The 15,615-nt window shown below is 40.4% G+C and overlaps 2 protein-coding genes across 7 annotated transcripts in view; one reads left to right on the top strand and one right to left on the bottom strand.

Moving 5' to 3' along the window:
* Window positions 1-5,564, top strand: part of SHISA3 (shisa family member 3) — a 35,834-nt gene extending 30,270 nt beyond the window's left edge. Inside the window, exons 2-3 of one of the 3 annotated variants that reach the window (XR_003854487.1) lie at window positions 1,637-2,343; window positions 5,427-5,564. Coding sequence is in view for 1 of the 3 variants with exons in the window: in XM_029588644.1 (XP_029444504.1) it covers window positions 1,637-2,088 (452 nt within the window). In the remaining 2 variants the exon portion in view is untranslated. Of the gene's footprint in view, window positions 1-1,636; window positions 2,930-5,426 lie in introns of those variants that run through there. The other 2 variants (XR_003854486.1, XM_029588644.1) reach the window with 2 other exon arrangements.
* Window positions 5,565-7,033: 1,469 nt separating this feature from the next.
* ATP8A1 (ATPase phospholipid transporting 8A1) overlaps window positions 7,034-15,615 on the bottom strand; it is a 559,403-nt gene continuing 550,821 nt past the window's right edge. For all 4 annotated transcript variants that reach the window (XM_029588616.1, XM_029588605.1, XM_029588632.1 and 1 more), the window contains 2 exons: window positions 11,851-11,942; window positions 7,034-10,483 (listed from right to left, as the gene is read on the bottom strand). In XM_029588616.1, coding sequence (XP_029444476.1) covers window positions 10,386-10,483; window positions 11,851-11,942 — 190 coding nt within the window. In that variant the 3' untranslated portion in view covers window positions 7,034-10,385. The remainder of the gene's footprint in view (window positions 10,484-11,850; window positions 11,943-15,615) is intronic.

Raw genomic sequence — 15,615 nt, 5'->3', positions numbered from 1 at the left:
GAAACAAAAATGACAGAGGATGGAATGGCTTCCTTATGAAGAACGTATAAAAGAGTTAAGATTGTTCAGCTTGGAGGATATGCTAGACATTTATAAGATCATGTGTGGTATGGATCAGGTTTATAGGAAGCTGTTATTTATTCTTTCAAATACTACTAGGACTGGTAACAGATTGAAAACAAATTTAAAAAAATGTGTATTTAATTAACGCACAATTAAGCTGTGGAATTTGTTTCCAGAGGATGTGGTGAAGGTTGATAGTATATCTAGGTATAAAAATGTTTTGAACATGTCTCTGGAGGACAGGTCCATTAACAATTATTGACCAGACAGGTGTAGGATTGCCTCCTTATTGCTGGGAATGAGCAACAGGGAAGAGATCTTCCCATTAAGATCTACCAGGTTCTTCCAAGTGATAAGGACTGGCCACTATCAGACAGCATGTTGAGCTCCATGGACCATTCATCTGTCCCCAGGGCCGGATTTAAGCATAGGCAGCATAGACATTTTATTTATTTTTTTATTTATTATTTTTTTATATACTGACATTCAATCTCAATTGAGAGATCACACCAGTTTACATTCAGGTACTGTAGGTATTTCTCTATCCCCAGAGGGCTTACAATCTAAGTTTTTGTACCTGAGGCAATGGAGGGTAAAGTGACTTGCCCAAGGTCACAAGGAGTGACAGTGGGACTTGAAAGTACTAAACCCTGGTCTCCTGGTTCATAGTCCACTGCTCTAACCACTAGGCTATTCCTCCTCCCTTAGACATGTTCCTATGACACTAAATTCTGAAGGCACCCAAAAACTGGGATTCACCCCCACTGCTAATTAATTTCCTCTGACTCTGGAAGCCTTAATCTTAAATCTAGCCCCGTCTGTCCCAGTACAGAATGTCTTATGTCTGATAAAAACAAATGTGCCTATCTATGCAAATGCGTGTTCAAGTGAGGATCTTAAGTTATAATGGTAGCAAAATAATACATTGAAAGTTTTATTGCTTAAATGTGTCACTATAAATCATTGGCATTTTGATTTAAAACAGTTTCAATAGGATGTGGTGCTCCTACCAGATGCATTTTTTTGTGTTTAACTGTTTAATGAACAAAAGAAAAAGAATGAACATAAATACAAAAATTGACTAGGAAGAAACTGAGGAGAAATATCAAAATAAACCAAAGAAAACAAGGATATCCTTGGGTCCTAAACAAGTAATACATAAAAGGGATTACTTGTACATACAGCTGTAGAAACTGAGTTGTTTATATGTTTTTAGCGCACAGGAGATCTACATGCTAAATAATAGGAATGCAATTTCTTAACACTGGTTATATTTCATTTCTTTTTTTTAATTTATATACCGCACATACGATTCTCATATAGCCGATCAAGGCGGTGCACAATAAAATACATTGACCAAGAAACCAAAATGCATGTGCAGCGGTCTTGTTTTAAGGGCATGCAAGGAATGGCCTAGAGATCGCAAAGTCGAATCTGCTGTTGACCTTGCATTGAGTTTCTAGGGATAGGGTTCCATTTCTCCAAAACCAATTTCACTGGAAAACGCAGTAAGGAGAGAGCTGACGCCACTGAAACCCATCTCTTGTTTGTTTCTTTTTCTCTCTCACTGCAGAGCCCGTCTACGTTCCCTTCCTGATCGTGGGGTCCATCTTCGTCGCCTTCATTCTCGTCGGCTCCCTGGTGGCCGTTTACTGCTGCACCTGCCTGAGGCCGAAACCAAGCTGCCACCAGCCGCCGCCGCCGCTCCCCCAGCAGCCGCCCATCCGCTTCTCCCTGCGCGGCTATCAGCCCGAGACCCTGCCCATGATCCTGACGGCGGGCAGCCTGCGCGCGCCCTCCCGCCCCTCCAGCACGGCCACCAGCAGCTCATCCACGGGGGGCTCCAGCCGCCGCTTCTCCTTCTCCCGCGCCGAGTCCGGCGGCCTGGTGCCCACCCCGCCCCCGCCCTACACCTCCGGCTGCCTGCACCAGCCCCCGGCCACCTTCCTGCTCTCGGCGCAGTACTTCTCCTACCCGCTGCCGCCGGAGCCCGGCAAGCACTGCGCGGACTTTAGCCAGGGCTGAGGCCGCGGGGAGGCACGAGCCCGGGAAGGCCGAGGCGGGCGCGCGGGATGGCGCCGCCTCGCGCATGGGCAGCTCCCCTCTCTTCCTGCTGGGGGTTTCTGGGCTGGCAGGACGGAACCTGCTCGCTGCCTCCAACAGTGGCGAGCCTGGCGGGGAGGGAGGGAGGGAGCCGCGATGTGATGATGATGATTATTATTATTATGAGAACATCTCCAGCGGTCACGTAGAGAACACGTGGAGGATATTTCCGAAACCGTGCGTATGACTTTTTAAAGATCGGCAAAGTTTCTGTTGCAAATGAACTGCTTTAAAACGCACAGATGGACTTTTTTTTTTAAATTCCTTCAAGGAGAATATAAATGCTGCCCCCCCGACAGTATATTTTTTTTAAGTACGAATTTTCTTCGCTCTTCAGGATGCAAAACAGAGCTGAGAGGACCTGAATGCGCTATGCATAACGGCCGTTATCGTTGAAAACGAAAATGTTTGCAACAGCCAGCTTAATTATATTATATAGAGCATATGAAAATACAACGTGTATGGTAGCTATGGATGGAAAAACGTGCGATAATTTAACTAATAGCTTTTCATTTTGTTAAAAATCTAAAAACAACCCTGTTTTCAAACGTTTTGGTTCTAAAGTGTATATTTATTCTGGGCTTTCTGTTCCGCAACATTTCTAGAAAGGTGAGAACAGGGTCTTAAAAAGTTCTATATTTGTAAAATTAGCATTGTAAAAAGATGTAAAGAAAATGTCAGTAATTTAAAACGTATTTACTATACCTTGACAATACTAATGATTTAGTATCACACTGAATTTATGTTTAATAAAATAATGTGGTTGAACTATACAATTTTGATTGGACTGTTTTAGGTTATAGAAATTGGCTGCCATAACTGATAGTAAGATTATTTTTTATATCTTATCACTTGCCTATGTTTTCAATGTAAATATTTGGGAATACCTCCTGTTTTGACAGAGGGGATCAAATATTTTCTCTGCAAAGAGTTTTCGATTCTTAGGAAAACCACCTTTCCCTTAGTAAGGTCCTCCGGTAGGATTGGGGCTGGAATCGGTCTTCCTCATATCAGGGTTACAGCATATTAAGACAATTTAATAGTTGTTCAGTCCCATTTAGATAACTATTTCATGTCGCTGCATTATCCTCAAATACTCACCTAGAAAACAGAAATAGTTACAAATGCATCTATGTCCCTCTCCCCTAAATAATAATAAAAAAACACTTTTATTGAGTTAAAAATAATGAAGATCAGAAAACAGATTTCGTTATCTTCTTTCCGTTGGAGAAAGGATATGTAGTTTTTGTGTTTTTTCTTTCGCTTTTATTTTGCGACAGGCACTAACTGAAATGGAAGAGCAAACAAGTAAAAAGGAAATGTAACAACGAATCCAATGACATTATAGCTTCGGTTAATGGTTCCTGGATCTTGATACCCTCCTAGGGATAGGGATAAAATTTTACAGTAAGGTGTCTGAAAATGTCAAGCTCTCAATAGATGTACGGCAGTGTGTTAATTTTACCTGGCAACTAAACTGCCATGTTTAAAAAGTAAAATATGTAAACATTTAAAACATGAAAATAATTCATCTTCAACGCTTCTTCAAGCACTAGAGCAAAACATCTCTGAAAATCAAAGCGCAATCTGAAGTCAAGAAAAATAATCTGTTGTCCTACAACTTTCTAACTTCACAGGACAAAGCTGTGGTAAACTAATCTTAAACTGCATTTTGATAATAGCTGATAACGATATAGCAACAGGGCAAGACTGGTATACATATTATAATCTGAATGAAACTGATTTTAGGATTAGAAACGATATGGAATCTTTGTAAAATATAATCTCTTTATAAATAATAATAGCAATCTTTAAAGTTGAGAACTGCTCAAAAAGGTTTTACTATAATTTGAATGGGAATAATAAAGTGCGGCAGTGCTGTAAATCTCTCAGAGGAGCACCTGACCAAGGCAAGAGCAGGGACTTGCAGTCACAAAATTTTTTTTTGTTTCGTTTTTGAATTTGTGTCGTTTTCTGTTTTCAGTACGCATTAAATCCCACTTACTGGGCACTAAAAAATTAGCACCCACTAAATCAAAACGAAACGAAAAAAACTGACAGCACATCAGATATGCCATATAAAGTCATGCAATATCACCTGCAGGTGGGACTGGATCTTGAAAAAGGGAATTTGTAATCTGAATGTTCCTAACAAATACGCTAAGTTAAAAGCTATTCAAGATCTCTTTGGGTCAAGACATTTGTCAAAATTCAAGTTCGATTCTCTTGCTCTTTCCCTGGATACAGAAAATGCGCCAATGGGAATTAGACACTACTATGTTTAAACCGTGTATAAGTGCATTTCACTAATTTAATTTGAGATGAGAAACAGTGTAACCAACTATGGGTCAGTTTCTTCATACTATGAATATTTATTGAAAATTCTGATTCTTGTAGTTTTGTAAGAGCGAAATCGCTACATTCTTTCCTCTCTTCAGTTATTCTGAGAAATGCTCGTTCACTTGAACATTCACCCCTGATTTTACCGTAATATATCTAAAAGAGTCCGTATTCTAGAATCAGGTGAGCTTAAGTGATTGATCTGCATGCCCTGTTCTTCCCCCTCACCCAAGTCAGTCTATTTGAAGCTGCAGCGTCAAACAAGTCTCCACTGACCCGAGTGTGTCCTGAAGAGTAAATTAAGTCCTCTGTGCCACATGGGTTATTTAATGTCAAAGTTTATTCAATTTTCTTTCAACAATTAGAAGACAAAACATTTAAAATTTGCAGCTCAAACCATGCACATTCAAGAAATGTCAGATACATAATACTGCATGGAACTGAATGCATTACTAAAAGTTAAGAACTATTTAGAAACAGTGCATTTAACGTCAAGTTAAAACAACATCCTGAGGGAAAATACCAGAAACACATTCAAAACTCTGCAGTCATGCAGCGTGACAAATTTCCACAATAGTTTCAGCAGCCATGTTCAGCAGGGCTGGAAAATCCTACTTGACCTTCAATGCAGACTTTGCTGTAATACAGTAGCTGCCCAGCATGAGTTATTTATTTTTTTAAAACAAATAAACACTGAGAGATAAGCATCAAAAAATAAATTTGAAGGACTATAGAACACAGTAGTACTGCAGTTATGGCTTCTAGAACAAAAACAACATTACTCAGCATTTCCATACTGTGGTCACAATTTTACAATGAAAATTATAGAACCCCAATAGTGTATAAACAACTAAACACTTAAGGAAAACAAACAGGGGAAATAGGTCCTTGTTATATATATATATTTTTTTTGTTTTTAGAAAGGACGATATGTTATGGAAACAAGTTTCAACAAAACAGAAAGGAAAACATGATGCAGAGGATCCCGTGGAGGTTATGGCAAGTGAATACAACCAGTGCTTACAAAGACCGACTAATGCTTTTGCCAATAAGAATGCTGTTAATGTCTGCATACAGCCTATGAAGCAAGTCTACAACAGAAGGCTGAAAGGAGGGACAAGATCTACAACAGCCATGCCCAAGCTCAGAATAGCCCTACCTATAAAATACTGACTGATGTAGACTGAACAGATAGATACACACTGCTAGCACACAGTAATGCAGGTGATTCCGTGGCAAAAAAAACGGAAAGCTCATTCTTTCAGCAATCTACACTCCCACTTAAAAGTTACACAAAGCTGAAAGGCAGTAAAGCAAGCAAGCAAGCCTAATCATTTCATTAGTGCAAGGGATTTTTCTTTTCCAGCAAACGTGATCTGCTAGATTTTACAAGCACTAGGCGTTTTCAGATGTCCAAAAGGTCCATTTTTATCCACACATATTCTTTTTTGGAAGTAAAAAGGTAATAAAAATCATAGATGTGCTGTGATATCTCCTTTTTATTTTATTTTTTTAAATAAAATCACCAGAATCTGGCAGAAGAAATGTCACTGAAATTCCTTTTCAAGTGCTTAAGCTTTGAAGAAACTGTTCTGAAAACGAATTATCTGTGCCAAGGTCCTATTGTTGTGTTTCAGTGGAACTGGTTTAATTCAGTTTAAGAAAACACGTTTAATAGTGGGTCATACAGTAACTATTCACATGTGCAATGCAAACCCCAAATCAACAAGAATTCAATGTTTGAATTAAAAAATGCTGTACTGACACACAAGGGCTCTCACAAAAACAATACTTAATTATATCCATATAGTGATTTAAACAAAAACAGTAAGAACTAAATAAAAATGCTATAGAAAAATCTTTAGTCTATACATACTTGGGTAGCATGTATTTTTACATGCACAAATATATTTTTATACCTGACTTTTGCAATGCAACATTTATCTTCCTTAAGACATATTTGTCTGTAGGTGTGATTAATATTATTATTAATCACACCTACAGATTAATATTATTATTATTATATTAGATTTAGTGCAACATTATATGGTCAAGATAACATTTTCTGACAAAAGTGTTGCTAGGGGAAAACTACTTCACAAAAATCTTTTTATTTTAAGGAATGGTATCAGAAATAAATGTGTGCTGAAATAGTGTAATCTACTGCTTCTCACCCACAATGGGCCTCAAACAGTTGTCAGACACCAGCACTCAGGTGTCCCATCATATACTGAACCATACGTTTTATCACTTTAAATAACTTCTGGATGAAAATCTACCTTAAATTGTACTTAGCTTATAGCCAGTGCCTTATACCCTGGTATCATGCACCTCACATGGCCAGTATTTCGACAGTGAAACACTGCTTCATCAGGGGTCAAAATAATCTTTTATGGATATGTCACATAATAGCTATATGGACTGCAAAAAAATGGCAGCACTGTATAAGTTGCAATCCATATAGGTGTTTTATGAAACATCTATAAAAGGTGATTTTTTTTTTTTTGTGAACTGATTTTTCCATATCAACACCTGTTCAGTTTGTTTTTTGTGTTTATGGTTATGAGGTGGTAGTTTATACTTTTTTTTTTTTTTTAAGATAAACTATTCCCATATATACACAAAATGTGTACATTTCCTTTTATTTTACTATTGAAACTTCACTAGATCCCACCCACCATATCCCAGCTATGATTGGTAAAAACAAGCAGCAATATTCTGGCAAAAATCTTAGCTAACCATAATTGGCACATATATTGTGTGTGTATGGAATTCATTAGCCCAGGTTTCCCTTAAAAGACATGCCAAACCCCTGACACACAAAACTTGATTTATGCTTAATGTCAATTATTTGTTCACTGTTCAAAAGCAGATCATCAGAAGAATTTTTAAGTTCTCTAGTACCTGAACTATTGTACAATCAATATTATTTCTAAAGGCTGGGGATACAAGTAAAGTAGGTGTACACACTTACAAAAGCTAGGGATACATGTGGCTAAATGCCATTTGGGAGTAGTAGTGCAGTGCACAACTTTTGAACTAGTTACTTACGTTATAATCAAGATCTGCCCATTGTAGCCAAGTAATACAAATCATGCTTCTAGTGGGGGTAATAACACTGCGCAATTACCTTTTTGTCGTAAAATAACATTTTTCAGTTATAAAGTTTTGTATGTCAGCAGGCAGCATGCACATTATTAATTGGCCTTCAGAAATTTGTTTACTGTTTTCCTTATTAATCTTTCTGAAAATGTCAACCTTTCCATTTTTTTTTTTTTGTCAAGGAGTGATATTTTTGAATGGCCAAAATGGACTGGTTTAATATTTTTCAATTATTTCTTGTTTGTATCGTTTCCTGAGTAACTAATAGTTTACTATTTTGTATTTGGTAATATTCGTATGGTATGGCCAAAAGTAGCAACCTGGATCACTCTATTAAATTCTTATCATACTGTTAGCAGATAAGAAGGCTGACATCGATCGGGGCAATGAGCTTTCCAACAATATTAAAAATTAAGAAATAATGGATGCTTTATGCAGTCATAAAAGTACGGTGTTGCTTGTAAGATTTTTCAGCTCCCACGGAAATATTGTCTTAGGACACCAATTTCTGGGGAAAGATGAGGTGGGGATGCCATTTTGTGTCACTAGCAATATCCAATATAGATGAGCAGCAGGCAGGTTCCAAACCCTACTTGGGCACAGTATGACATTTCCTTTATTTGTTATTATAAAATACAGTGTGTAGTAGATAGGACTAATGGTTTGCACTAGCTGGATGTGTAGAACTAAGTAGTAAGACTGGGGTGTGCTGTGAGACATGAGAATTCAAATCAACACTAGTTGTGATGTCAATTCTCAACTCCTCAACCTCTATTTGTTCCTTTAACATAGTCACTTTTAAAAAGTATACAGACACACACATATATATATATATATTCATCTGTATATCATAGATGTGTGTTTCGTAACAGTACAGTTCGGCAGTGCATTTGAAATAAGCATTGTTAATGCTGACTTGCCAATAGTTAAACTGGATAGACTTAAGGATGTTGTGTTGTTTGCTGTCACAAGATCATAAGAATGGATTATTTTACAACTGTTTTTCTGCAACTTGAACATGAATTACAAATTTAAACCAATTAATATTCAGGACAAGACCATAAAGTGGTGAATAATATACAGTGGTTCTTAAATAAAATGAACATTTATGGCTTGAGTTACACTGAAATTTAGAGTACACCTTCATATTATAAAAAGATGTTCACCATGTAGTTAGAACAGCATAAGAAAATGCAATCACAAGTGTGACTCTTTTTGCATAGTCGGACTGGGGAAAGCAGAAGGAATCATTGCTCTTTCTACTATGGCCAATGAATATACAATTTCTTTGAAATAGCACAAATTACCATCCCAGATTAAAAAGCAGACTTCAAACGTGTCCTTGAACAGAACTTCTTTTGGATGTTGTGTTTGAAAAACATTCATGTTGCAGTTACATTACAGAGAAAGGAAAGTAGCAGGGCTGTGTGTTGCATGAGTGCTGGATCTGGGACATTCGTTGAGCTGACAGGGAAAGAAGGGAAATGAGGGCAGGGTCTGGAAAGAAATGGAATGCAAAAGTTGTACTGTGTGTGTGTGTGTGAGTGTGTGTGTGAGTGTGAGTGTGTGTATGTGTGAGTGTGTGAGTGTGTGTGTATACATGATCAGCTTACATGGACAAGACAGTGCCTAGTAGAGTTCTTCAAATGGCTGCTGGCTACTCTTGTAAGGAACTTGAGCTACTCTTTGGATAAAAAGATGCTTCATTGATGCAAATAAGTATTACTAAAAATGCCTAGTTACTGATCCAGTGTCTTGCACTTGGTGTAACTGCTTAGTAATTCAGTTCCGGGAAACTACTACATGATCACAAATAATACACACAGTAGAAGTAAATAATAATTAAAAAATAATTAGGACACAGCTAAGTGAAGAGATAGCAATCAGATGTTTGCAAATGAAACCAAAACACACTAAGAAATGCACACACCATATCGGAAGGCATCAGCTCTAAGCAGACACAGTGAGCATACACATCTTTTACGCAGAGGATCCAGAAAATACAAAGAAAAGCATGAATAAGGCCAAAGGTGCAGAATGTCACCGATTAAAAACAAGCGCCATAAAGGCAACCTGAATTAGGTTCATACACTGTCTTCTTGCTCTCTCTTGCCAAGTACAGAGAATCAAGCATGGGGTTCGGATAACAAGACTGAAAATTTGTTTCCTTCTTCACGTTTAGGTCTATTTGCAAACAAGTGTGGAAAATAGAATACATTTGTTAAATTTCTTTGGCAAACATATTTATTAGATTAGTTTGACACAAAACACTCCTAAAATACCTTTTCTTGAATTCTTGAGCAGTAACATGACTTCATTTCCTAAAATTTGCTGGTTTTTCAAATCCCACTGAAATCCAAGGCTTTCGCTAACCTTTCAATCAAACATGCTATAACTTGGCAAACCTTTAGTATTCAACACTTGTAAATTATTTTGCTGAAAAGGAATCATACTACTGCTCTTGCTTTGGGATTTATGGCATGGGGTTATATCTAATTCTAAAATATCCTCACTGCCAATTAGCAATTGGGCAGGCTTACCAGGTAATGTCTGACTTCTCTTAATAAAGTGTAAGGACATATTTGTTAAAACGATGAAATGGTTTGTTAACAGTATCGTAGCACAGTATTTATGTCATTAAAATAATCAGATAGTACTTTGCCCCACTGGTGATCGAGCAGGACCTCCGAGATGAGAATTTGTCTATAGGGACCAACAAAGACCTAACAGTTTGTCTAAATGAAGTCTTATGGCCTTGTCTCTGTGGAAATGGCTCTTCACCATTCGTCTTGTCTCTGCTTTGTGGTGTCATATGCTCTGATCACTTCAGACTGCGAAACTATTCCGTTTTCATCTTGAGAGAATGCATATCCATCTGTGGAGGCAAGACATGAAAATCACGGATGATCTGCCTTCATACTACCACTAGGACTGAACTTTCAACTCTGAATCCAAGCTTTCCATTAAATGACTACACATGCAAGGAACTTCAGCTCTCGTGCTTGTTTCTGTATTTGAGAGGTCAAGAAATGCTCGATACGGTGTCGGATACTCCAGAGCCAGGTTCCCATATCAGACTGAAAATGCTCAGCTCTTGATCACAGCAGTACTTTTGTTGATGGGAGAAAAAGGGGAAAAAAACTTGGCAGAACAGCCTCACAGTATATGTTGAATAAATCTTTTTTTTTTTTGACAGTGCAAGGTGAATGGAAGTAACAGGTGACAAGGAATAGAGGAATTCAAGACCAGGAGAAGGCAGTAACCCTTCTACCATTAAATGCCTCTAAGACAGAGCTTTGACAGGCAGTGCTTGCTGTTCCAGCTATTAAAAGGACTAGCTTGGAACTGGGCAGAATGTACAACAAGATGACTCGTTTTGAATTTTATTTGCAATGTTTTGTGGGTTAAGAGAAATTTACTGTTTAAACTTTCCTCTTTTTAACAACTTTCCCCCACCCCCCCATACAAACCATATAGGGCGTACTTTTATGATAGTCTGCGTAAGTTAGTCACCAAATTTGCACATAAATTACACCAATTTTAAAAGTGAATTTTACACGTGCCAATTTGCTTTGAAAAGAAAATCATTAATTTGTTTACTTCAAAATCTTTTGACCAACTCTCCCACAAGGCCACAAAGCGGTGCACAGAAAAAAGCAAATTGAAGTTAAAACCAGAAAAAGGTCTGTCAAAACAGCGCTGGCATGCACATACACCTGTTGATTTGTGTGTGCTTACTCGCATACTTTTCAAAATGGAAAAGTATACATGCAAGTGCTAGCCCCTTTCCAGACCCACTCTCGGGAATGCGTCCGCTCCGTCCGGGTAAACTGAGGCACGTCCAGGGATTAAGCATATCAGTATATCCACCAGGCAATTTCCATGTTTTATCCCTGGGAGGGCTTGGAAAATTATCTACATAATGTAGGACACTGAATTATGAGACGTGAAAGATGCAAGCTCGATTTGCAAGGCTTGAAACTCCTGAGTTAGACCAGTAGTTACTGATTCAGCATCTGGATCTGAAAATGATCCCACAGTTTATATCTCCCTTTGTTTTTATGTAGTAACTTTTGTAAAAATGAAAGTGCTCTTCTAAGTAGGCAGATGGCCACATACAAGCTTCTGACAGGTTAGGAGACTAAAGGGCACTGAGTCTGCTTGAAAGTTAGTATATAAAAACAAGGGGACTATGATTTCCACTACTATCTAAGATCCCTTTCTTTAACTGAGAATACTTACGTAGTAGATTCTGCTGAACAGACTCTGAGCGGTACAAATTCACAGTGCTCTTCTTAAAGACATTCTTCAGTAGTTGAGCTCTTTCAGTTAAACTGCAAAGGAAAGCATAGATTTGTGACATACATTGATCATACCAATACAAGATGGTAGTCTGACTCGAGAGGCACTTTAGCAGGATTTACTAAATTTAACCAAAATCTACCAGCTAAGAGAAATGTTTTATTACCAAGCTATCTCCCTTTCACAGAAACTGGCATGATTAGTGTAAGTCAATCACAAAATATAATCTCTCACAATGATCTGAGCAAAACAGGATTTAAATCAATAGGAACTGTACATATGAAGCATTTATAATGATACAGTGCGCACCAGCACAACTGACACCACTGCACACACTTGTAGTAATGCATCATCATTTCTGCTGGAGCTTATCAACGAGGGGCAGAGATGGGAATGCAGCTCTAGTGCATCAAAGGCTAAGGTGGCTGGATAACATCATGTCCTAACAGGCAGGCTGAACCAGTCCCTGTTGCATCTATGGACAAGGGCTTCCAACTTCTCTTTTGAGAGCAAGACAAGGGAGTCCATAGATGCAGTTTGATAAAACTTCAACAGTGTGGCATTATCTGGCTACCTTAATTATTGGGGCACTCCCCCTCTGCGAGGCTTCAAATTCCCCCTCTGCGAGGGTTCAAATCCTGCTACTGCTTCTTGTGACCTCGGGCAAGTCATCTATAACCTTCCATTGCCTCAGGTACAAACTTAGTACCTGATTCTCTAAAAGGTGAATTTTAAAGGTCCTGTGTGTGCCAAAACCAGGATATATGCAAGCCAAGCAGATTTCAAAAGGCACGCATATACTTGCCGCAATGTGCACAAATACATTTTCTCGAAAAAGGGGTGGGCATAGGCATGGTCTAGACGTTCCTGGATTTTACAGTGAAATTAGTGCATACATACGTATGTGCACACCAAGCGGTGTAACTCATTTTTCTAAAGAGGTGAGAGGGATTTTACAGGTTAGAGATAACAGGGTCAAAGGGAGGCTATTAAATCAGGTGTTTTGGAAATCTTATCTCTTGCCTGGGAAAACTGGGAACGAACTGGGAAAATTGGTAATTGCATCAAGGCGCGTCTACTAAACTCCCCCCACTTACATGGTAGAAGCAGCGCTTGTACACATAGGTGCATGCCTACTTAAAACGACGTGCATATTTGTGCACGTTCAGCCTATTTTATACCAGGCGTGCCTAGACACGTGCATGTTATAAAATGTCATGTCCCTGGGCACAAGCCAGCAAACGTGCACACATGCACCCACATGGCTGTTTAAAAGTTATTGTCTAAGGGTTTTTCCCATAGACACAAAATGGGAAAAAAGCCTTCAGCCCGAATTTTCAGAAGCTCGCGTGCGCAAAATCCAGGGGGATATGTGCGTGGCCAGGCCTTGTGCGCACTGAGCACATTTTACAAATGGCATGGCCACACGCGTATCCCCTGATACGCACCAAAGTGCCAGGCTATGTGAAAGGGGTGGGCTGGGGAAGCAGCCATTAGGCCTAGTACCCAGGGAAGCATGTGCCGGCAGCCGGCCGGTGTGCGCTACTTACTACTGGTCGGGGGAACAGATAAGCATAAAAACAACAACAAAAAAAAAAGACCTCGGTAGAAGGGTTTTAGGGGTCAGGGTGGAGAGGGAAAACAGGAGGTAGGATATGTAGGGAGTTAAGGAAGTTCCCTCCCAGTCCGCTCCTTTACTGGAGTGGACTGGGAGAAAACTGGGGAAGGCCCTATTACGTCACTGCGCATCTAGGGGTAGATTTTCTAAAATTGCGCGATCGTGTACTTTTGTTCGCGCACCAGGCGTGAACAAAAGTACGCTGGATTTTATAAGATACGCGCGTAGCCGCGCGTATCTTATAAAATCCGGGGTCGGCGCGCGCAAGGGGGTGCACATTTGTGCAACCTGCGTGCGCTGCCTGTTCCCTCCGAGGCCGCTCCGATTTTGGAGCGGCCTCGGAGGGAACTTTCCTTCGCCCTCCCCCCACCTTCCCCTCCCTTCCCCTACCTAACCCCCCCTTACCTTTGTTTCATGATTTACGCCTGCAAAAAGCAGACGTAAATCTGCGCGCGCCGGCCGGCTGCCCCGCTCCGTGTTCCTGTCCCGGGGGCTGGTCCGGAGGCCACGGCCACGCCCCCGGGCCGAAACCACGCCCCGCGTCGCCGCCCCCAAAACGCCGCGTCATTCTGTCACGCCCCCGACACGCCCCCTCCCGCCCTTTTAAAAAACCCCGGGACTTTCGCGCGTCCCGGGGGCTCTGCGCACGCCGGCGGCCTATGCAAAATAGGCCGCCGGCGCGCGAGGGCCCTGCACGCGTAAATCCGGCCGGATTTACGCGCGCAGGGCATTTAAAATCCGCCCCTTAATAAAATCCCCCCCGGCTCCTCATGCAAGTTGGAACCTGCGTGCACAGATATAAAATCAGGCTGCATGTGCGCGTGGGAATCGGATTTTAGAACATGCACGTATCAGCGCGCGCACGTTGTAAAATCAGTGTGCCCATGTGCGTGCACCGGGAACCGTGCATATGGATGCCAGTGCGTTTTAAAAAAAAAATCTACCCCTTAATGAATTCTGGTCCTTGGATTGTAAACCCTCTGGTGATAGAAGATACCTACAGTACCTGAATATAATCTGCCTTGAATTGTCTGAAAAAGTGGATAATAATATAAATAAGTAAATAGTGATCCACATCCACTGCACGCGGTGAAGGCCCGGATGCTGCTAGTCGACACAATCCTTTGACAGAAAGTTTCTGATGTGAACCAGTTGTGCCACACAGTACATCCAGTTGCACTGTTTGGGCAGTGGAAAGTTATGCTCAGACTCAAGAACTTGTCAGTAATGACTTTGTACCACTACCATGTTCATTAGAAACAAATAATTAAGAAAAACCCATGGGCTTGGTGAAGGGCGTTTCTGCTTTGGGCCATGCTTGGTAGAAAAAGAATTCAAGGGAGCGGGGGGGGGGGGGGGGGGGGGGGGGGGGGGGGGGGGGGGGGGGGGGGCGGGCACAAACATCTTAATCTGAAGTGTCAAAACAGGAAGACCAAATAGCACAAAACAGAATATTTTATTACAGAATCAATATTTCAGTTATATAGATAACTTTTTTATTGTGCTGATGTCTTGTGTGCCATATATTGGCTTATCTGGATTATATGATGCATAGAAACTTAAATCCTGAGGGCAAGGTCTTATTTTCTTTAAGACCACCCTGCTGTGACTTCCCAATTGGATGAGCACTGTCAGTTTCAAACACTTGTTGTGAGACAGACTTTTGCAAGTGTTTCTTTGCTAACTTTTTATCAGGCCGATTCAGTACGGTGCGCTCAGGCCGAGCGCACAGTTAGCTCCGTTTTCAACGCGCTATTATTACCCCTTATACAGTAAGGGGTAATAACAGCGCGTGGAAAAACGCGGCCCCAACCCCCCCCAAAACTAATAGCGCCCTCAACATGCAAATGCATGTCGATGAGCCTATTAGTTCCACGCGATACAGAAAGTAAAATGTGCAGCCAAGTCGCATATTTTACTCTCAGAAATTAACGCCTGCCCAAAGGCAGGCGTTATTTTCGGCCAGCACTGGCAAAGTGTACAGAAAAGCAGAAAAAAATGCTTTTCTGTACACCCTCCGACTTAATATCATAGCGATATTAAGTCTGAGGTCCCCCCCCCCAAAAAAAAAATAAAAAATCTTAGAA

Source organism: Rhinatrema bivittatum, chromosome 1, assembly GCF_901001135.1.
Source record: "Rhinatrema bivittatum chromosome 1, aRhiBiv1.1, whole genome shotgun sequence".
NCBI lineage: Eukaryota > Metazoa > Chordata > Amphibia > Gymnophiona > Rhinatrematidae > Rhinatrema > Rhinatrema bivittatum.
Note: the sequence above shows the minus strand (reverse complement) of the source record. Positions and strands in the feature narration are given on the sequence as shown.